The sequence below is a fragment of the Candoia aspera genome, chromosome 3, assembly GCF_035149785.1.
Source record: "Candoia aspera isolate rCanAsp1 chromosome 3, rCanAsp1.hap2, whole genome shotgun sequence".
Classification (NCBI taxonomy): domain Eukaryota; kingdom Metazoa; phylum Chordata; class Lepidosauria; order Squamata; family Boidae; genus Candoia; species Candoia aspera.
The window spans coordinates 45141032-45164628 of NC_086155.1; the positions used below are offsets into that span (position 1 = coordinate 45141032).

Consider the following 23597-nt stretch of genomic DNA (forward strand, 5'->3'; position numbering starts at 1 on the left):
CCATTTAAATGGGGGTGGGGATGGATAGAGGGTGACGGTTGACAACCAACATAGCAAAACAAATAAATGATTGCTGAAATTTTTGTTTTGTACATTATTCAGGAAGAGACACATATAGAAAGAACAAGTGTTCTGTCCAATCACACCAAGTAACTCAGCCTTTCTCATGCTGGTGATCTCCGGATGTGTTGGAACGACAACTCCTAGAGCTTCGCACACTTCAGGAATCTTCTGAGGGGTTGTAGTCCTAACACATTTGGAAGTTACCAGCAAACAGCAGGCTGCCCATGTCACCCAGCGTCCTATTTCATGCAGTGGCCAGGTCTTTTTATATGTAGTTGACAAAGAAACAACTGTTTCTCAAAAGTACAGTGCTGCTGAACATCAGAGTGTCTCCACATTCCCAGAGAATTTGATGCAAACACCACAGGTTCGTTGACAACATGGATATTGAGGTTTAGCAGCAACATTTCTTGCTGAATTGGTACCACTATCAAGCAGAACATTATTTATTAAATGGTCAGTTGGAAACCAAACCAACCTGATCTCCTTTTTTGATAGAATGACCAGTTTAGTCAGCCGTGGGAAATGCAGCAGATTTAGTGTACCTTGGCTTCATCAAAGCATTTGACAAACTCTCATTTGCAATCCTAGTAAAGAAGTTGGCAAAATGTGGCCTGGACTATGCTACCATTAGAGAAATACAGAGCTGGTTGACTAACTGTACCCAATGAGTAGACATTAACAGCTTTGCATCAAGCTGGAGGGAAGCTGGAGGGAAGAATAGATTGGCTCCATTCTTCTCCAATGTATTTATAAATGATTTAGATGAAGGGTTAGAAAATATCATAATTTGCATATGACCCCAAAATACTAAGGAGCTCCATCTCATGGGACCCAGACAGTGTGCATTTTCACCTGTGGCTCCTGCCCTCTGGAACATCATTCCCCGAGGTGAGGTTGGCCCCATCCCTCCTTGCCTTCTGGAAAGCCCTTAAAACATGGTTCTTCCATCAACCTTTGGGATCCCATGGTGAGCCTGCTGTTCTCCTGCAATCTTGGGTTTTTATGTTTTCTTTTTTATGTTTTATGGTTTTTATTGTCATTATGTTTGTACACTTCCCAGAGTCACGTTTCATGAGATGGGCAGCTATATAAATCTGCTAAACAAACAAACACAGGACAAGAAAAAAATGGGTTATAATTTAAAGGAAATAGATTTCAATTGGACATCAGGGTATCTGTATAATACTAAAACTTTCAGTGTGTTTATTTGTTTGTACCCTCAAGTTAGTCCAAATGGTGCATTATACCCCAACGGGTCACAGGGTTGTCTAGTCTTTCTTAATGATAACTATTCGACATTGCTATGTACTTCATTGGAGCTACTGAAACAGACTAGATGACCATCTATTACAGATGAAGTAGTGTTGGATTCCTGCATTGGATGCTGGACAATAGGTAGTCCTCATTTATCGACCACAGTTGGGACCAGCAACTCAGTAGTTAAGTGGTCAGTAAGTGAAACCATGACTGTGCTTATGATCTTCCTTCAGCTTTCCTTTGCTTTACAGACCTGCAAATGTCATAAATGCAAGGGTTGGTTGTAAAGTCACTTTTTAATCATCATAACTGCAAATGGTCAGTAAATGAGGCAGTCGCTAAATTAGGACTACCTGTAGTTGATCTCAAAGGCCCTTCCAAACCTTACATTCTATGATTCGGATCGCCAAACCTTGAATTTTATTATAGATCTGCAACTCTGGAAGTGTTTCGCTCCTGAACAACTAATGGGAAAAGTCTTATTCAAGAGCAACTGCACTGACCTGCCAACCTTAGCTGAGTAACTCAAGAACTGCCTTTCAAACTGAAAGAAAAAAGCAAGTACACTTGATTCATTTTCTTTAAAATACAAATGAAAAATGTAGACAATGTGTGCTGAGAACAGAGACAGACCCCTATTATTTTCCCTCATTTTGGATATGATTAGGACTCTTCCATTTGCAGCATTTATGCCAATCTGGCATCAGCGTTGAATTTCTGTGTTCCTACAACACTGTTCTTCTTGAGCAGCTAAGAATTTTTTTTTTCAGTTCTAGAACAGTGCTGGTCAAATTGCAAACTTCAATTTATAATTTTTAAGGCTTGAGTTCCATGGGTTTGGGGGCAGGCTATTTCTTCAGTTACAGCAACCCTTGGTTTGTCTTATCTCTCACAGTCTGAATTCAAATCTCTGCAGTAGATTTCACAGGCAGCCCTGCTGGTATTTCCGATCCTTATCTCTCTACTCAGTTTTATGATCTCGGTTTAAAAAAAAAACCCTCCAAGCTTGATTTCCCTGCTTATATTTTATTTTATTTTATGTTTCAATTTTATATAGCTGCCCATCTCACAAACAAGTGACCCTGGGCAGCATACAAAGAGCTAAAAACAATCAATAAATACATTAAAAATATTTAAAAACCAACTAAAACAAAGAAGAAAAGACAAGACGAAGGGATGCTAAAAATAAGGGAGCCACCTCACTAGTTCACCTGTCCCCTGGAGTCCCCAGGCCTGCTGGCTTAACCAAGTCGTGAGGGACCTCCGGAAACTCAAGAGTGACGAGGCCAACCTCACCTTATATTAGTAGCATGCACCAATCTTACTTTACCATGCCTATCTCTGGAAGCAAGCAAGCCATCATTCCGTATCCCTCCCCTCCCCTGCCATGAATACAGATGCTACATAACAGCTTACAAACATTGGTTGCATGTAATTGCCACAGCTTTCACTGGAGTTTATATCAGGAAAATTTACATGTTGAGGGCTAAACAGCTTTCTCCTCATACTGACACTTAACACTTTTTGCAAAATGACCTAGCAAATATTTACACTAATATTGAAAGTACTGGGGTGCTAGCAATTTACTTTTTTCTCCTTTCTGTGTGGAGCAGAGGGAACAGGATTTTCGTAACTCCATTAGCTGCTGGAGTTCAGGAGGGGAGCACTTAATGATGGTTTTGCACTTTCCTTTTTGTTGGCTGGAGGAAGCATTGATTAGCTCTTGTTGCTACCTGCAGTGCTCAGAATTTTCAGGTCATCAGGAGCAAAAACTTCAAAATGCTTTGGAGGGAAAAAAATACACCACGTGAACATGTCCTAAATCTAACATTTTGCATACACAATTGATCCAAATAAATATAATAAGTATGGTAGTAGTAGCTTAGTACTACTGAAGTTTTGTTGAAAAGAAGTTCCACTGAGTAATACTTTCCATGTATGCATTCATATTTGGATTTTTGGCTGGATTTCCTATTAAAACACTATTTTAGTTCTAGAAGAAGCTACAGAAGTGCAAAAGGTCACATTTCTCCCAGGGACTTCAGAAGTTCTAAATATGTTTAAAGCATTTCTATAGTTCGTCCTGGGCATTTCAGGAACTGTGTGTGTGTGTGGGTGAGTGGTAGTGGTGTACTCTTGGCCTACCTCCTGGCATTCTTTACACATCCCTCCCAGGAATAATCCCTACCACAATGAGGCAGTAGAGCAGGATTTGGGGAGAGGGGTGCCATGTGTATGTATGAATTACATTTATCCTTAAACAACATATTGGAATCAGAACTTTTTCTAAAATATACTGACCAAACAAGCATCATTCTCATTCATTCTGGGTCTCCAAATGGCCCCGTCACTTTTTCTTTAGTCTCTTGCTTCTTTCTCAATCATCATCCATTCATGTCATATAACAGAATAACCTTGTCCTGGAATCACATTCATTCAGATTGTACGATTTTTCCTAAAACCCATCGTGATTCTTTCACTATTACTATTCCCTGGAGCATATCATGCAACTATCACCCAGCTATGAATTCCTATTTTCCTATACACATAAAATAATCTAGATGGTACCAGTTTAGCTTTTTTATTCAGAATTAAACCTATATTTAAGAGTAGCTTCGTGCGAGATGGGCAGTGATGAAATTTGAAATATAAATAAATAAAAATTTCATTTCCATATATGTATTCATCTTTTTTCTTTCTCCAAGTTTAATCAAAACAACATACCTATTTTTCCTTTTATTTCAGTCTTTAATATATACTCTTTCCTATTTCCTTCTCTTACATTTGAAATTGCGATCTTTAAACAATTATGGTCTTAAAAAAGACCATTCCATATAATGGATAGACCAGTTTGGAGACATAAAAACAAAGGGCTCCCTTGGGTTTCAAAACAACCAATGAATGCAACATTATTTAATGTACCAATTTAAAGTATTTACACTCCACTTCTCTTATTCAATCTCAAGTGGTATAACAAAGAAGCTGTTGCAGTGCCATTCCCCAGTATCCACCCCTGCCCATCCTGCTCACTGAGGTAATCTGAGGAGATTCACATTGTGGGACTGGATCTTCTCTGCACTGCCCTCCCTTCTCAGTGGAGAGGGCTCACCTCTCTGTTCACTTTTTAAAGACTTAAAAATGCATACCTTCAGACACATTTTTAATTGAACGTTTTCACACATTTTTAATATCCTTACTTTTAACCTCACTTTAAGATTTTACCTTTGTATTGCAAATCACTGGGGTATTTCAGAAGTCAGTAGTTTATAAAGTCTAATAAAAGAAATAAAGTACAAAAGGCAAGGTGATTTAGCTAATTTATACTGAGGTCTAACAACTGTGAATAGCTGTACTGTGGAAGGTCCCGTTCACAAACATCCTATTATCATAATGGTGCCTCAGAGATCTCAGAGATTAAATGAATAGAGTAACTACCAAACACGTAAAAGAACATACAAGAAGTGTGATGTGGGGGCAAATTCCAGTAGCTGATAGATGATGTTAACAAGGTAGTTACTAATCATGAAATTCCAGAGCCTAAGGTGGTACTGCTCCAAACTGTTTGATAACGAATATATTTAGGTAACCCACTGGGGAGGCTGAAACACAATAGATTATCCTTCCTCCCTGCATGCGCGTTAAAGATGTTGAGCAAGAGCCCTGAAGATGGGCATCCTAATCTTCATGGGTAAAAAAAGGGCAGTGTCATGTCAACCTACTTCAGCTATCTCATGGCAGAATGTTAATGGCTCCGGATGAAAACAGAATTTTAATTTTCAGCAAATAAAAATGTTCAAACTGTTAGAATGGGTACCGACACATGGGATTTAGTAGCTTTAAATAAAGAAGTACACTTAAATCATAGGCATCTTATGATGCATTTGAATTTAAAGATTGAAGGATTTTTTTTTTTTTGGTCAGGCTTCAGTGGTAGGAAAGAAATTCATCTTTTTCAAAGGGTAAAGGTGGAAAATGAGTTACTTGTGCTACTGAGAGCATGTATACAAGTTTGGAACTGTTTTTAATTAACATATTTTGCATATTATTTTAATGAACATAGCAGGTGCCAGAATGCAGATGGTAGAAACATTCTACTTCTGCAGACTCCTATTTTGAAATCCTACCATTCAAATGTGAAAGACATGAGTCAGCTTCTGCAAAATCTTTTATTACATAGATAAATTAGAGAAGCTGTAATAGGACTGACCTCTTTTATCCACTTCAAGCCCTTTAGCATATATCCTACTTGATCTGCATTGTTGGTTACTGTTTGAGGACTCAATAGTTGCTTCTTTTGTTCCCAAATATAAACTGGGTTTCTTGGCACTCAAGAAAATATCTACTGGGAACAAAATAAAATGTATATACTTATGGAATTATGATAGTTTTGATGGACATATAGAGAATCCCAGAAAAAAAAATGAAAATTGTTCTCTACAACTTCTTTCAAATTATGGCCATTTCCTCCTAATTAGATATGATGACTGAGGACTCTTTTTCCCACCCTGTATAGTACATATCATGTTATCTCTCTCTTGAATCTTTTGGCAATCAGTTTCAACAGTGCATTACTTGACTCATTCCCCCTTAGCATGAATGAGGCAAGTAAACAATTTAAGATTATTCAAAAGTTATTGGATGCTTGAAATTAAATTAATTCCTGTTCCAATCCTAGACCCCAATAAATGCACCATATGATAATCAGAAGCATACTGTATATTCCTTTTGCTGGCATTCCTATCTCAGCCTTCCCCAATCTGATGCCTTCTAACTAAATTGGTAAGACAACATCCAACTGAGTGGGAATTCCAGGTAATATACTCTTAACCATTCTGGGAAGGCACCAGGTTCCACTCCCTCCAAAACTTAACTTGTACTGGTGAAACAATGGCTGGACTCACTCTTTAGCCTAAGGTATAATGTAGTTTGTTTAGCTTTGGCTCATGATATTAGTAGAATCTAGCCAGTTGTGTTTTAGCCAATAAACACTGATTAAGTAAAGCACGGTTTAATGAGATATTTGAATCCAGTCAATCAAAAGTGCTTTTGATAGATCCCAGAGACGGCACTGAACTGCACACAGTACATAGCTGAACTTTGGAATTCACTAACATAAGAAATAGTGATGATCCCACCCACTTAAATGCCTTTCAGAAGAAAACTAGACTTAATAAAGGCATTAATGACAACTAGTCATGACGACTGTATCTACCCTCCAGAATAATAGGGCCTATCTCTCTGAATATTAAAGGCAAGGGAACATTATTGGAAAAATGCTATTACTTTTACATCATGCTTATGAGCTTCCTGCTGCTATTTGGTGTGTCATTCTAGAAACAGGTTTTAGACTAAATGGATAGTTCTTCTTTTGTATGGAACTACCCCATATGTGTCACTAGTTCCCCTGGCTGCAAATTAATTTAGTAAAAGAGATAGCAGGAATCCTGAAAAAAAAAGTCTCACTGCCAAGCAGTAACCACCAAATATTTTCTACACCCCTAATATTCTAAAATAGCAATTTTCACATAAACATTTGGGTGCTGGAATTGAAAAGGAAAATAAAAGACTGAAGAATGGAATTTTCTGGGGATTGGCTTCCTTATGGCCAAGTTATATTTGACATTAAATGCAGCATGGAGAAATTCCTTAGCTTTTGTAAAAGCAAGCATGAAGAATCTGCAATTTTAATCAAGGAAGAGGAAGTTTCTACTGTGCTCCCAGTGAAAATAGTACCCTCCCCAAAGCTATTAACACCAGAAGGAAAATACACTCCTACTGACAATATTAAAGCATTGTTCTTTCATCTGTTATATCCAGAAGAGTGATTTTTGTTCAGGATCACGCTATTACAGAAAAAACTTGCTTTCCCTACATTCTGCAATCCCAATTAAAGTGTCCTCCACATATGTGATTATTAAAAAAAAAAAAAAGCAAGAAAGAAATTGACAACTTCCTAATAACATTTACTACCCTGTATGCTTTAGCCTCCAATGCTCAGTTCAACAGTGACTGGAAAAGCAATTGATAACCATCCTTTTTTACCCTTAGAGAAATGTTGGAGCCCATGATTAACGGCAGGAGTGTTTTTTTTTTCTTTAAAAGCTCAGCTTGCAAAGAATAATTATAATCATACACCTTATGATTAGGTAAAAGAATAGGACCTTTGCAAAACTGAGTTTAAGCAAGGAAAACAAAGCTGTTTCCACTGAATTCTCAAGTTGTATGGACCTATCAGAGATGAAAATATATTATTTTATACTCCATTAAATAAACTGAAGGTATAAGTCTTAAACTTCCTCTCCCAGAAGCCTTCAGGGTCTATACATCTTAGCTTTGTCTCCAGCCTTGGGGCAGTGGCTTGATAGTTCTTGCTGCCACTACTGTACCCATCTCCAGAGAACACCTTATCTGGGATCCTCTTCCTAATTCAGGGGATTTTACAACTTGTGTCATTTTTCTGGGAAATTCAAAGGGAAAAAATAGAAATAAATTGAATATATTCTATACTACCTCCTCTTGGCCCTGGGGCACTGAGATGCATGGCTAGGGAAAAAACACTCCACTTTGGGAGCTAGACCAAACTGACAAGAGCTAAATAGAATCCAACTTCATTTTTTTTTAAGGAAAAGAAAACATAAAAAGTCCTTTTTAACTTTACTTGAACACCTGAAAACATTCAGTGGTAGAGGAGATAAAAAATACAGAGCTTTTTGTATCACAGAGAACATCTTAAAAGGACCTCCAACAGAAAAAATATAAAGGAAAAGATAAAGTTCTAGGCATATCACAAGATGATGCTGGTCTCATCGTATTGAAGGATCATCTTTTTAAAAGAAATCCCAAATAACATAAAACATACAATTCCTGAGCAAGTACATAAAATAGACAAAACAGTGGGCAAGCACAGAGAAAGAAACAGAAATTATGTTACCTGTTTCACAGGATAACCTGATGCTTGAACTAAAATCCCATGCTTGCTTTCTTGCATATTTACCAGCTCATTGTACCTTTTATCAGAGGCTGAAGAGGCTCCTTTTCCCCATCTTGATACAGCTTCTGCTCCCTCATTTTAAAAGACAAATGCTTTCCTTATCTAGCTGAAAGGAAGGGTGTTCAGGGTAATTTCTTGCTTAGGTGATCCCAAGCCATGCTTCAGTCAAAGTCTGTGATTGTCCACCATAAGGGTATATCGGTCAATGAATATAGACTTCAAGTTCGACCATTCGCTACAATTGTAGAGCTGGAAGGACTGATTTTAAGCTTTTTGTTTAGAATAGGAGGGGACAACCTGTGGCCCTCCAGCTATTGTTGGACAATTCCCAGAAGCATCAACCAACATAGCCAGCATTGAAGAATGATATAAATTGTAATTCAGCAACATCTGAAGAGTTCCTGATTGCCCACATCTGTCCCAGAGGCATGATTCTCAGTATGGGTAGGGAAAATTATAGATCTTCTAGCCCATGAAATGGTGGGAGAAGGAAGAGAAGGAGAGAGTTATGCCTTCAGGATGGAGCCAGGTGCAATTCCTAGCACCATCAGTTTTTTGAAAAATCATCAAGCTTCCACAGAGCCATGCCAATCAAAGACAACTGAGGTACAAGCACAAATACCATAAGAGCACAGGGAGCTGCCTTTTACGAAGTTAGTTCATTGATGCTCCCAAATGGCAATTAACAGAAAGATAAGGCAATATATTTACCAACTGTTTTGTTCCAAGTGGCAAACACTACCAGGGAGAGAGTCTAAATCTAGTTTATATCCAGGACTAGATTAGAAGCAGGACAAGGATACCTTGAGTTACCGATCAATGAATTATCTTCTAATGTGCATGTTTAGATGCAGCATTAAGTCAGGTTCCAAGAAAACCAGTGGGCTAGTGGAAATAGTTGTAGAAGCATGGTTCAATAAAAACCAGAGAGCAAAGTCCACACAAACAAAAAAGAAAATAGCTGACAGGTCTTGGAGAGCTCCACATGTGATTGGAAGTCAGGCAAACTTATCAGATATATTGCTCCAACCAGCAGCATCCACAGATAGGCAACAGGGTCAATCTGACAAAAGCAGCAAGATTCTGCAAACACCCAGCAGATTATAGCTGGCTTCATATATTGTGCTAAGTCTTAGTTAACTTAGCCATGGTTGGTTGAATTGGCTGAGTTCGTACATCATGCTGAATACACCTAACAACCACATTATGATTTAGTGTGATATCTGAAAGCTAAGGTGCTCTCCTCAGCCATAATCCAACAAAGGACATTTAGAATTGCAGGAACCCCATTTCATCCTTGTCTTGAGACTCTTGTACCCTCCATCTATGATTGTGTAACCATCATAATATTACAATTACCTCTTTTTAAAACAGCAACAGTAGAAAAATATTATTGGCAGATGCAATGCTATTTGAAAAATGAGAATATCTCACTATATCTGGGAGAAAAACATTGTCAAAACTCATTTTGATCAGTAAGAACTTGGCAGAGGTCCAGTAGTTAGGGACTAATTTTCCACATAATTTTTAAATCCCCCTATCACAGGAAAATGCCTGGATATGTATTCCAAATCTTCTTACTATTCTTCTTAAGCAAATATGCTGACGTCATAATTACCATCCTTCCAACCCATCCCAGGCAGAATTAAGTCATCTGTCTGCTGTTGCCTCTGGCCAGGACTTTTTCCAAGTCTACTTCCCTGATAAGAAGCTTGCTTATAACTGGATGACCTGTTTCTCTACTTCAAAAAAGTAAATATGCAACACTGAACTCTTATCTTTCAATCCATGAAAATGCAGTAGAATAGATTCTTCACTACTCCTAATGCTTCAGCAGAACTTTAAAGCCTAAAAGCTGTGCAGCAAGGGGGACTGCACTCCAATCTGCAGATTCTTTACAATAACTCTTTTTGTAATAGGAGAAAAAATAACTGGGATCTAGCTGGGGGTGGAACTGTTCAGAGGATGCTGGAATATAAATTATATGTAGCTAAGTATGAGTGCCCAGTTCAACCACTACTGCCATCTGAAAAGACATCTAGTAAACACTTTCATGTGAAGAAGCTGTACTAATTCAAATGCACATCTAGATCTCCGTGACCCCACGACGTAGACTGAATTTGGCAGTTGGGGATGTACAGTATTTCCAACTCAGCTGCTGTGTAACCCAAATCACCAAAAAGAATATTTTTCATTTTGCAACTTAGAAGCTTTGCAGAGCTCTTGAATTCCATAATTGAAGTAATTTTTCCAGCATCAACCACCCTGTTAAAGGGAACGCTGGCTTGACTTAGCAGGGATGAAACTGATGAGACTGATGTCTGTTTCCCACTTCTTTTTGGCAGGGAAGGACTAGGCACATTAAGCACCAGACTGCTCAGGTTTTTTATAGATTTTCTTTCCCTTTTGTGGGAAGGGATTTTGGTTACTCCAATAGAGTACAAATAATGATGGCGGTGTAGAAATACCTTTACAATGAGAAACCAGTCTCTTCAGGCTGCCTTATGTTTAGGATTAATCACTCCTTCTCCCACTCAGTCACTGGTTACAGACCCTGAAAAGTGCATTGTGGCAAAACTGATAACATATCATGCCACCTTCACAGCTGTCAATGAATTTGTAATGCAGGAAAAGTGATGGGTAGATGCCAGGCAGATTCATCCTTTCACAAACAGTCCAGGTTTTTTTTTAAATGGCCAGCCAAGTGCACACAACACATGCTGAAAATATGGATTGGTATGGAGCCAGACCTAGCAGTTTATTTCATTTTCTTTTTGTTTGGAGGGGAAGAGAGGATTTTTTGCTGCTTCAAGCCAGGCAGTAGCTTGAGTGGAGTGCTGATTGAATGACCTTTTTTTCAGGTTCCTACTAGTCACCTAGAGGGACAGCATACATTAGCTCATTGTATTCCAGTGTTCTGGAGTGAGCAGATCTGCTTCGTATTGCTCTGGGGGAATTTAGTGATAGAAACAATGCCATGTGGAAATGCTCTACATTGCTACAGTCAAGACAAATAATCAGAGGTGATAAGAGTGGGGTAGACTTAATTGCAAGCATTTATACTAGGTGGAGCCAGAGCAATCTTCAGAGGTGAAAGCTGCACATCACAACACAAAACCTCACTCCTCAGAAATGTGAATGGAGACTAAAAGGCAAATTGTATGTATATAAGGCACAGCATAGTGGATCTGATCTCCACACAAAAACTTCAAAATATAATTATTTTCTGCTGCAGTAAAAAGGTATTTTACAAACCATAACTAAATTCTACTCCCAGGTTTTCCTAATATCCTAAACAATGCAGAAGTTTGGCATTCTAATAAAATAGCAAATTATGTTTTGATGCTTACGATTTTATTATTATAGGACCCCCAGATATAAAAGAATATAGTATATTTATTCAGAATCCTTGTACTACACAATTACTGAAGACTCAGGAAATATAACATCCTTTGTATCTATCCACACTTTCCACTTCCTCTCCCATCCACCAATTTGCCCTTCTTATTCCTAAGGTTATAATTCTAGCACACATATATAGGATAAGCCCCACTGAAGTAAGAGGGAGTACAGTACTGATAAATGGACCTACATAAGCTTACTCTACATATCCCATCCACATCTTTTATGCCTCATGAAGACATACATCCTGGTATACACACAAACCCACTCTCTCTAACCCTAACCCAGTTACTCTTTTTACCTTCTCTGTAGGGATTGTGGATGAGGGAAGAAAACAGATAGGATCTAAAAAGAATTTCTAAAAAAGAAAAACATAAAGCAGGAAAAAAGAAAAATGTTGGGAAAATAAAGGAAGACAAAGGAAATGGAAGTAAAGAAGAAACAGATACCAATAGCTTTTCATTCATCTTCAAAAGCAAAAGGTGGCAGAAAATTTTAAAGTCACAAAACAACATACTGTTGATTCTCTCCAACTTACTCTCAGATTGTTGCCTTTAGGCTTCCTCTCTCTCTCCCCCAGTGGCCCCTTAAACACATCACAGGTTCTCTGGTTTTCAAGGAGGGATTGAGTAAGCAATGTGATTCACTAGGGGCATCTTTAAGGAACATGCCAGCAAGATAATAACAGCTGCATTCAACTGATTTAGGGTAACTAGTCACAGTACAACCAACGTAAAAAGCAGAAATCCTTTCTATTTTAGCTGAGTAAGTGTCCTTTGCTGGCCTTACTCTACAGTAATAGATGCAGGCATGGGGGACAAGGAGCCATGCCTTAGCCTGTCTATGTTCACATGATAGACTTGAGCCTAGTCTGCTGATATTGCTACTACCAGGTTGCTATGCATCTGGTGATTCAGTAGTAGACAGTGGGAAAAATGCACACTTTCCTTTATCAAATAGGGAATGACCATCTAGGTTTATGTCCTAGCTTCTCTTGCACCTAATAGCTCTTTTTTTTTCATGTTGGGGGGAAAAAATCAAAGTGGGGGCCCAACTGGGGTCAAGGCCATTGCATGTGGGGGTTAGCCACTTCTCCTCCTCCTGCCTCCATTTTACCATCCACGTGGATGAAAAGAAAAAGCAGTGAAAATGAACTGCCATTCTAGCCTCTTGTCTCTGCATTCATGGCTGGAAAGGGAGTTAATTTCACTTTAAACCTCCATTCCAGGTTCACAAGACACAAGCTGGCTGAATTAAAATAATAACCAACTATTAATCCAAATATTTGGATTTTAATTGGGGGCTCAATTTTGACTTGGTAATAGTCATAGGACACTCTGGGTGTTTTGGAGATTTGGTTAAGCATATGTGAATGCACCCCAAAAGTGCATGAGGTCTCTTTTTTCCCCTGAACCTAAGTGAGCAACATGGTAAGGGAAAAATATACATATGAACAGGCCAACAGAACATTGCTTCAAACTGAGACTGGCTGCGTAAGTGACTGAAGCACAGTATAAATGGTTACTCACAGTGATGTAAGCCTGAAGGAAAAAAAGAATTTTGACTTTCCCTGCAAAGTGATTGCTGGAAGGTGGGAATGCAGTGCTCTGCTTGTCACTAGCAACGAATTTTCTCTACTAGCTCGATGAACACAGAGCTATCTGAGTCAAGATTACTACTCATTTATATATGGTATGTTGTCATGACACTGAGCCACAAACTGTCCAACCACATTTTAATATTATTTATACCCTGCCTGCATCATGAGTTTATGGTTCAGTATTTCACACAATCCCTGAAACTGGGTTCAGAAAAACCTTGGTTATCCTAGTGAGTCTTGCAATCATAGCCATTTATAAACTATTTTAAAAAGTAATCCAAGTTGCATGTCCACTTTTTGATCTCAAGTGATAAATTCCAGAAAAGTGAATTCCCAGCCTTCAATAACTGGTTCCAGAATGGGAAAGGAGTCACATATTTTCCCACCTGAGTTAGCCTTCATTGTATGTCAGGATCAGATATTTACCAGAACCTCATGGCTGACAGGGCTCCCATCCAAATACAATTGCAAATTGTATGATAGGACACTCAAGATGGTTGAAGGTAGTGCATGACCTCCTTGTCCAATCACTATCATCATCTGAGAGGAGTAACAAGACGGGTGTTACTAATCTTAAAGTCAGGTCCCAGCACAGCAATCATGGCAGAACTGAGTCCTACTATCTTTTAGCTCTTGGCCTTGGATGAATTACAAGATTGATGAAATTACACACTCCCAAGCCCACGAAAGTGCTAGTTGCACCAGGGTGAGATTCAAAGAGAAGAGAGAGACAGAGGATCACTAGACTTCAAGGAAGGGCAGCATGGAAGTCAGGAATTCCTCCTGAGTAGCTCTGGATTCCACTTCAGGACAATTAACATCACCTGGATGTAGGTAAATGTGAAGAAACTTCTTGTATAAAAGCATCTTCCTACGATGAGTCAAGTACTGGAACAGCATCAGCAATAAGCTTGCTTTGTATATTCTGAGCAGTGGATCATGTAACTGATTTTCTGGATAACTCACCTTTGCTATTGCTTAGATATGATGGGCTGTTCAGGCCTTTAAGCTTATTACTTGTACTTTGTGTAGCTTATCTCTGAACCATTCTTTGACCATGTCTTAGCCTGATGATTTCTACTATGAATAAACTTGGAAAATTCAACCCCAGATTGTTCACAAATGCATGAAAGCAAGTATGTGTTAAATTATCTTTCTGACCATCACTTGAAATATATTCTCATTCTAAGGGATCTATCAAATAACACTGCTGTCCAAGGATAGCAAATTAAAAGTTGCCTCCCATGAGGTCAAAGGACTAAGGTGCATTTTTAAAAGCAGTTCTGTACAGTCCCTTAGATTTTTAGAGAGAACTACATTATAATTCATTCCTTTTTATAAACTGTATAGGAAAGCAGTGACAGGTACATGACATGTTTATATAAGTTTACTATTCAAAAATATGCACAGAGAAAAAATACATCAAAAGATCTGGCAATCTGTAGGCAAAAGGGAGAATAATGAGTGAGCAGTCAATCAGAAGCCAACTTAGCACTGACTGAAATCCTGAATTGCTTAACTGAGATCTGAGAATTTATAGCATAAAGTAGAAACTTATCGGCTGTCTTATGACATGTGACAGTCCTTAAGATAATAGTGGACTGCTGCATAAATGGAACCTAACATGTAGTGGGGGAAGAATTATGGACCAGACTACCTCTTCTGATATCTAGAAGGCAAGCCTTCTGTTTCAAAATCCTATTTATGCATTTGGAAGGGAAAATATTTACCAATACAGGTACTCCTTGTTTAATGACTACAGTTGGGACTGGCAACTTGGTTGTTAAGCAAAGTGGTTGCTAGGTGAAACCACAACTGTGTTCATTTAGCAACTGCCTCATTTAGCAACTGTTTGCAGTTACGACACTGATTAACTTTGTAAAGCAAAGGAAAGCTGAAGGACTATCATAAGCACAAAGTTTCACCTAGCAACCACTTTGCTTAATGACCAAGTTGCTGGTCCCAACTGGGGTCACTAAACAAGGACTACCTGCACTTCGTATTACCTTGGTGGCTTATGTTGAAAGGAAAACATTGTCCTACTACAATAATTCCTATTATCTCCAATCAACATAACCAATAGCTATGTCAGCTGTGGAATAGTGGAACTTGTAGTCCAATATATTTGGTAAGGACTAGTTTGAAAAAGCTGTTAACAAAACCTCAGTTCAATCAATTCACCCCTTGTATCATAATCAACTGCTCTTAGACTATGGCCTGTTATCACAACATGCTAAGCCAGATTAAAGTCCTAGCACAGGAATAGGCAACATTTGAAAGACCAAGCATTGCAATCAAGTTCCCACCCTTTCAGAGAACTGCAAGGTTGGTGTGACAACACCAGCAGTCCATTTAGGGGCTGGGGGGTGGGGAGTTGTAAGATTGGGAGTGTGAGGCTTTCTGAAGGCAAGCTATTCCCATTCCACTCTTTAAAGCCATTCAAAAACCAGATCATACCACTGAAATGTGTCTATGTACAGCTGGATTTTGTTGATGTGATCTAGGAGTACTGGCAGCCTGAAAACTGACTACTTTACAGCTGCTTTCAGATTGTTTATTCCTGTCCAAGTATGTAATTCAAGCCATACTTGTAACAACAAATCTTGGGTAACTTACATTATCCCTAGCTCCCTTTTATTTGAGATTCTGTCCTCCCTTCCAGATTCCGTACACAGAGATGGAAGCTTATAGCAGTTTCAAACTGAAATTGGTCCAGCCATACTGCATCATTTTTTATCTTCTATTTCATTCCACCTCCCACCAAAGAATACAGAAGATCAGAACAGTGGCCCACTGTTTATGATGGCTCCAATCCCAACTGAGCCACCACAAGTATTTTTCAGTATTTATTTGAATTGTTAGGTGGAAAAAAAAAAGAAATGATGGTAACAGAGATGGCTGGGATACCAACCAAGATGGTCATTCTATATATAACTGAAATAGCCCCTCATTTATTTGATTGTTTAGATGAGGAAGAACAGGCTTAGACTCAGTTCTGACAAGACTGAGTGGCTGCAGATATTTCGACTCCCCAGTTCTGGAGATCTTCCATCTTTCGTCTTTGATGGGTTTGTATTTCCCAATTCAAGGTGCAACGTGGGGTCAACTTGGACTTACAGCTTATGGCTATGTGTTGAATGAACCCAGACAATTTTGGTTATTCAGTAAACCATGATTAAACCATAGTTTGTAGTTGTCTGAACTCTGTCAAAGAATGGCCTCTGGGTAGAAGCTATTTCCTAATTCCAGGTCTGTGGAAATGAATACCCATGCAGAATTAATATCCAAACAAGCTTGAAAGCATTCTCTTGTCTACCAGCTTGCTTCAAGGCTAATCCCTTGCAGTAGAAATTGAACCTGTTTTTTCTCAATATCAGTTATAGATGTTCTGAACAGGTTGTCTCACAAGGATGAATAATACTTTTATGCGTTAGTATTTCATACTATAAAATGGAGACCACAAAAGTCCTGTCAGTTCTGGAAAGCATAGCCAAGAAAAACAAAAGAAAACAGCACATATCCTAAAGTGCTGTTATTGCTAACTGCTAATTGTTATTATTTATGATTGTGATGTTAATAACAGATAATGTTTCTGCATGTATTAGCCTATACTTTGTGGCTTCTCAAACTGTAAGTCATGACACACCTGGGGTAGCGGGCAACTCAAGGTGGAAGTTACAAAAACCTGTTTAAAGTTTGTCAGGCTTGCTTAGGCACAGCAGACACTAGCATACGTAAAACAGGAAGCAAAGTCCTGGCTGAGTTTTGACAGATACTGAAACCCATGAGTCTAGTCCTTTGTCCATTATAGCATTTCCTATCTATTTTTTACTCAGGAGTTTTTATGAAGGGGTTCCACAAATTCACTTACCATTTTAGGATGTCATAGTACTGTGAAGTTTGAGAATCCTGGCTAAAATGAGTTTTGAGAACAAAATCAGTTTTTCTTCTTTCCAGGGAAAATAGCATTCCATTTTTGTGGTCACAGTATTCCATTTACATACTGTAACTGCATAAAAGTTATTCCGTTTTCATTTTAAGCCACGAGCTCTTCATATACTGTATTTATCATATTATTTTCAGCACATCACAACTGAAATTTCCTTGTGTTTCCCTGAATGCTAACAATGCTACACTTGTAACTTCCCAGTTCCTAGGAACTATGAAACGCTGCAGTGAGATTTGCTGAATAGCATCCTGTACGATCTTACACTCTCTCTGACAAACATATCGAGATCTTGGTTCCTTCTGATGCCTTTAGTCCTGTCTGCTGTTTTATTGGAGTCTTTTAAATTTCTTTTACTGGTATTTTCTTTTCTTTATTGTAAACCCCTCTGTAATCACAGGACGAAGAGCAGTATATAAATGTCATAGTGCTAATGTTAAAAATTATGCAGGTACTTGTTCTGGAATTATAATACTTCCTGAGACAAGAAAGGATCCTTTTTTGACCTCACCCATGTTTAATCCTATCAAAGGAGATTAGCACCTCCGGCTGATCTCCTTAGCAGTTGCTACATTTCAACAAGTTATACACTGAGTGCATCTTGTTCAAATGTGTCCTTATGTCTTTTTTCAGAAAAATCCACACACACACACACACAATCAATTTGGTGGTTGTAAATGTAACAGTAAGAAGAGCCTGCAACTGCTCTGAAGAGCATGAGTGGAGTTACAGTTTTCTTTAAGTATGATTGACAAGTACATCAAACACCTAGAGATGCAGAGCATGAGACACCATTAAAAACATTTTTGTATGTTCTCACTAGTTATGTTTTTATAAAATGACATGATACAGAGCCACACATGCCAAGCAGAAATGCTACAGAAGACAGAGTTACAAGTGCCTATTGGTGAGGGCTTAATGATCTGTGGTAATTTAATAAATAAATAGTCTCACAGGGAGAGCATTTATATGGAAGTGGGGATGAACAGGTGTCAAATGGGATGGGAGCTGAAGAATTCCAGAACTGTGATGGAGAGGGAATATTCAGTGTTCTATTCATCTTAGACAGTGGAAAAATATATAGTTTATATAGTTAAACTTATTTTGTTCAGCTTCTACCTCTACTTTTCAATCCCCAGAACCCCAAAGCAGCTGGAGAATAGGATAATTGCAAAATGACTGCAAGAATGTCATTATCTTTCAAGATGTAATGAACATAGTTCCACAGAGACAACACAAAAATTTTCCAACCCACATCTTGGACAAATACAAACACCAAGTAAAATTACAGTTATGACATTTTTGCAAAAGAGCCTACAGTAATTACTGACCCATCTGAGCACTGTACCTGAGGGCTCAACCATATATCCCCCTAACTGCAGCACAAACATACCTTGGTACCCCTTGTTGTATATGCCACATCTTCATTATTTTACCTTTGTCTCATTCCTAGCAGCTTAATATTATCTTCAGCTGTTCCAGTTTTAAAATATGTTCTCCCTCCTTTCAACACAAGTTTTTGCTGGGGACACTCTTTAAGACACTTAACCAACAATGTGGTTAACAATGTGGTATGGGCTAGGATCAGTTCAGCTGCTATTGGCTACTTGATGCTGCTGCAGGCATTCCTCCACTTCTCGGGATCCTGGGCACTGCCCTTTGTGGCCATTGTAGCATGAGCTGCAGAAGATACCTGGATTCCTCAGAGAAACCTGACATGTAGTGCCTGAGTGGCACTTTCAGGTGAGACCTCATGTGACCTTCTTACTGTGTACAGATTCAGCGCTCTTTTGAAAAAGAATTAGATCTGTGTTGACAGGATTAGCAATCTTTTGTAAAAGTGTAATCCCATGCTGCATCAAGGGTCAACTTAAACTTGGAAAGAGAGACAGATTCTGTCCGTTGCATATTGCTGGTCCTGTCTGTATTTATTGGGGGGTAGCAGTGCCATTTTGACTACTACACAGGTTATTTCTGCATTCTGTCACCAATAACCTTGCCTGGCATCACTAGCTGAGAATGGAGGTTGCTTGTTATTAATGGTTCCTTCTTGCTGCACCCTGTGCCCATCTCCTCCATACTACAGATCACAGGCACACAGGAGGCATGAGTTAGGGTGGAAGAGAGGGAGAGCCATGATAGTCCTCAAAAGCCCTCTTCTATATCTGCAACCTGTCACTTCGGCAATTTGAAAGATGGCTAAACTCTTCATCTGCTATGCTTGCCCAACCCTAACCTACCATACGTTAAGAAGAGTGAGTGGTGGTGATCCTCACCTCTACCCCGGGAGGTGTTGCTCAATGGAAGGGGAAAACTAGTTAGGGGAATCTAGCAATCATTTTCATTAACCCGTCCTGCATTAAAACTATTAGTGTTGGCACCACTGACTGCCCCTTTCCTGAGACAGAATGAGGTTCAGCAGTCAGGGCAGCACAATTTATGCTGGCATAGTTTGCTGCTGATTCAGGGATAGTACCATAATGCAGCCATCTGGCTGTGCCCTGAAGCAGTCATTTATGGCTCATTACAGTCTAAAAGAAAAGCAACAGGAATGCTCTTCTAACTTATAGAAGCTTTTATGCCTGGCTACTTGAAGGGGAGTTTTATTGTTACAAGTGAGTAGACAAATGAGTAGACAAACCTCTGTTGCAGCATCACTCTATTTGTCACCTATAACTTTTACAGTATATAATTCAAACCAGTTTACCAAATAGGTTAACAAATAGTACTTAGTCTGGTTATATTAAAAATAGTTCTTCACCGTTAATGATAAGGACCCTTCTGGGAAATTCTTTTGGAAACATGTTAAACTCCAAAGTAATAAATAATCCATACAAATATCACTATCACATAGCCATTAATGCAGGAATAAGTCATTTTTTAATCAGTCAAGGTTTCTTTGAGTATGTTTTGCAGTTTTGTGGCTAAATTATACCAGGTTCATCAAATCATACTCCATGATAAAGAAAGATAATCATAGCCACACTTGCTTAATTCCATTGAGCCATTTATATTCAATATCCTATTGTAAAAATATCCACTATTAAGATCAACATCTTTTGATAGTCACTATTGATGTCTAGCAAACCTGAGGATGAAGCTGCATTCTAAATCATTTTGGCTAATAGCCATATGATAGCTGTCTAAATGTTCACTAAATCTGGTGTTGCTGTGTTACAATTTCACGTAGTAATTGGCATTTACTCTCTACACAGAGTAAATAGCAGACAAGGAATTACTAGATAGAATTTGGAACCAGATATGACCGTAAGCTGTCATCCAACAATACAACTCTGTAACAATGGCTGTTTAAATGTAAGTCCCAATGGGCTCACTGGGTTTATTCTCAGGTATGGAACTGCAGCCTAGAGATATACATAGGTAAAAATGATTGTGTGAAATAGCAACTTAAAATGCCATTTAATCTGATCAAATTAGATTCCCCAATCACTGCACCAGCAATAGACTATATTTCAGTTAGGCGACTAACTGAAGGAAGTCTATTATTTAACAGGAATGTACATGAACACAAGAAAACTCAACACTGGGAACTTGTCAAGCAAGTTGGATAGTACTGATGAATAGGTTGACTGGTGCACCTTTAAAAATAACCATCTGCAAATGTAGCACCTGTGACATTTTTGTACTTGTCAATAATTTATACATCTCCCAGTTGGGGATTCGGACTCTAGTCCAGCCAGAGACAAAGCATCTTTAAAATACCTTTAAATCAGGAGGTTTGCTCCGGGTAACAGAATGGGGAGCTGGGTTTGGATTGGAGACACCCAAATCCTCCAGAGCAGCAGCTGAATCCCCAAGCTTGGCATCCATGGTAGGCAGCAGGAGGGCATCTTCTGTCCCAGCAGAGTCTCCATCTAACTGCTGCAGCTCATCTGATTTGCACCTCTTCATGCTGGGTGAGACGTCAGCCTCTGGTTCTTGCTTTTTCAAAGCGTTGCAGATAAGAAACAGGAGAGGAGGGAAGGGAAGGGAAAGGGGGGGAGGACCAGGTCAGATCATCCCAGAAGGCTGAAGTTCATTTTCACCTGAGATCCGGCGGGAGGTAAGCAGACTACAAGGAGGAGCTGGGAAGAAAAACATGCCCATCCAACTCATTGCACTGAACGGCAGGGCAGGACCCACTACCATCACCCAACTTTGGCTGCCTGAGTTAAAACTGCAACTGGGAAAGAGCGGGCTGGCTGGCTGGGATTTGACTGGGAGGATGACGCGCGAGTAAACAGTATGCATTTGCTAGCGCTCCCCTCCCTTCTTTTACAGGCTACTCACTGCTTAGGAAAGCGAAAGAGCGATCTTGATCTGAGCGTCCAGCATGATTGGAAATTCTCTTCTGATGAGGGCATCTCTTCCTCTTTTCTTTTAACGCGACGGTCAGTCGTTGCTTACTTACTTCCCCCACGCATGCGAAAGAACCCACTTTCCGCCGTTCCTGTCGAGGCTGAAGAGCAAATCCCTCAGCCTAACCCACCCATTTAGCTAGCCGGCTGGATAGCCTGATTGATAGCCAGAATTAACCAATCAGAGTCGTAGCTCGATCTGGAGAGCAGGAGGAGGGCATGGCCTCGAGCTCTTTCCAGGTTTGGTTGGCCGGTAGCTCCCATTCTCGCTCGCCCGCCTGCCCGCCCGCCTCTTCCCGCTACCAGGAGCTGTCAATAGGGGAATGGTGCTGCACTGGGCTGCGGCTTTGCAGTGCGGGCGGTAGTTTGCCTCTCAGCGTTGCGGGGACGGGAGGAGGGCATTGGCGTGGTCTCCTCGCCTGAACCCCCTCATTGGGTCCCGCTTAGCCTGCTTTGGGGGACGCGGCTGATATCAGTCATGCCACCTCTCTCTATTGCCATGGGAACTCCTCCCACCAGCAAGCCACTCACCAAGGGCTGGTTTTGCTTTGAATTTATTCGCAGCTTCAACAGAGGAATGTATTTCAGCTTTAAACATTTGGTTGTTTTTCGGTTATTATTCTGTCTATGCATTTCAGTAATGGGTGTCAATGGGACGTACAGAATCTGTGCTGCTCTTCTATGAATATTCTTTCTTACCAATTCCACTGAAAGGAGGAGAGAGATGTGTGATGATCCTGCATATCCGGCCCTCCAGATACATGGAGCAAAAAGAACCCACTACAGCACCCATCACCCTCAGCCTGCATATGCTGCTATGCACACTTATTTCAAATACGTTCCTGTTTGATTTAGTCAATTGTATTTATTTAGCTATGTGCTAACATTTCACCACATGGCATTCATATAGTTGAAGCATATCATGTGTGAGATACTAATTATCTGTCATGTGTCAGATACTAATTTGTTTCATTTTCCTCCCCTTATTGCAACTCTTACAACTTTTTAAAAGACGAAGTAGCAATGTGCATAACATGCTTACATATAAATCACAGTTCACATTATGTTAGTATCAAATTAGAGTTACTATATGGCTTTGTTGTATAGAAGGAAAATTGATTTGTTTGAACTTCAGTGTTGGAGGAGGCTCTTGCACATCCCTTGGACTGCAAAGATAACAAATAAAGAAGTGTTGAAGCGCATAAAACCGGTCATGTCACTAGAAGGAAAAATAACAAAACTTAGACTTAGTTACTTCAGTCATGTCATGAGATCAACATCATTGGAGAAAGACGTTATGCTTGGAATGGTCAGTGGCAAAAGACGATGAGGACGCCAAAGATGTGCTGGTTGGATGTAATCAAAGCAGACACAGGCCAAAATATAAAGCAACTGAAAGAAGCTGTATACGATCAGAAATCATGGAGAGAGCTGGCTTATGGAATCGCCAAGGGTCAGATACGACTGAATGGATAATTCAATTCGATATGGCTTTTAAACTTTTTTCCTTAACCTAGAAGAGTTGTCTGCTGCTTTTCCCTCAAGAAGGTTGGGATAATATTTATGGTGGAGATTCCCCACCCCACCCCATTTTAATCTCAACCTGTCACTCCTCAGCCATCAGGGTAAATGGTCAGGTTGGCTGGACACTAATGCCTTAGACCAAAAATATCTGGAGGGTACTAGTGGTTGAAGAACTGAAGCATTAAAAATGTCCATACATTATAATATATTCCATTGGGTTCAATGAAGGGTAGTTTTACCTTGAACTCCATTATAATAAAAATGCCATACATTTTATTGGCTTCATTGAAACTTACTTTCAGGAAAGTCTTTTTCCAAAAAGGAGAAGGAGGAGTAGGGAGAGAGAGACAAAGAATATAGCCCTGATCAGTCCAGCTAGTAAATCCAAAGAAAAAGGATTTTTTTCCAACCCAGTGGTCTTCAAAACTTTCACTGTTGAAAGAATTTTTTTTT

The 23597-nt window shown here is 39.4% G+C and overlaps 1 protein-coding gene across 1 annotated transcript in view; it reads right to left on the reverse strand.

The window, feature by feature from the left end:
• The window catches only part of TMCC2 (transmembrane and coiled-coil domain family 2), a 105222-nt gene extending 83532 nt beyond the window's left edge, over positions 1–21690 (reverse strand). Inside the window, exons 1-2 of the mRNA XM_063297514.1 lie at positions 21553–21690; positions 20986–21204 (exon numbers count right to left, since the gene is read on the reverse strand). Coding sequence (XP_063153584.1) covers positions 20986–21174 — 189 coding nt within the window. The 5' untranslated portion in view covers positions 21175–21204; positions 21553–21690. The remainder of the gene's footprint in view (positions 1–20985; positions 21205–21552) is intronic.
• Between the last annotated feature and the right edge of the window lie 1907 nt (positions 21691–23597).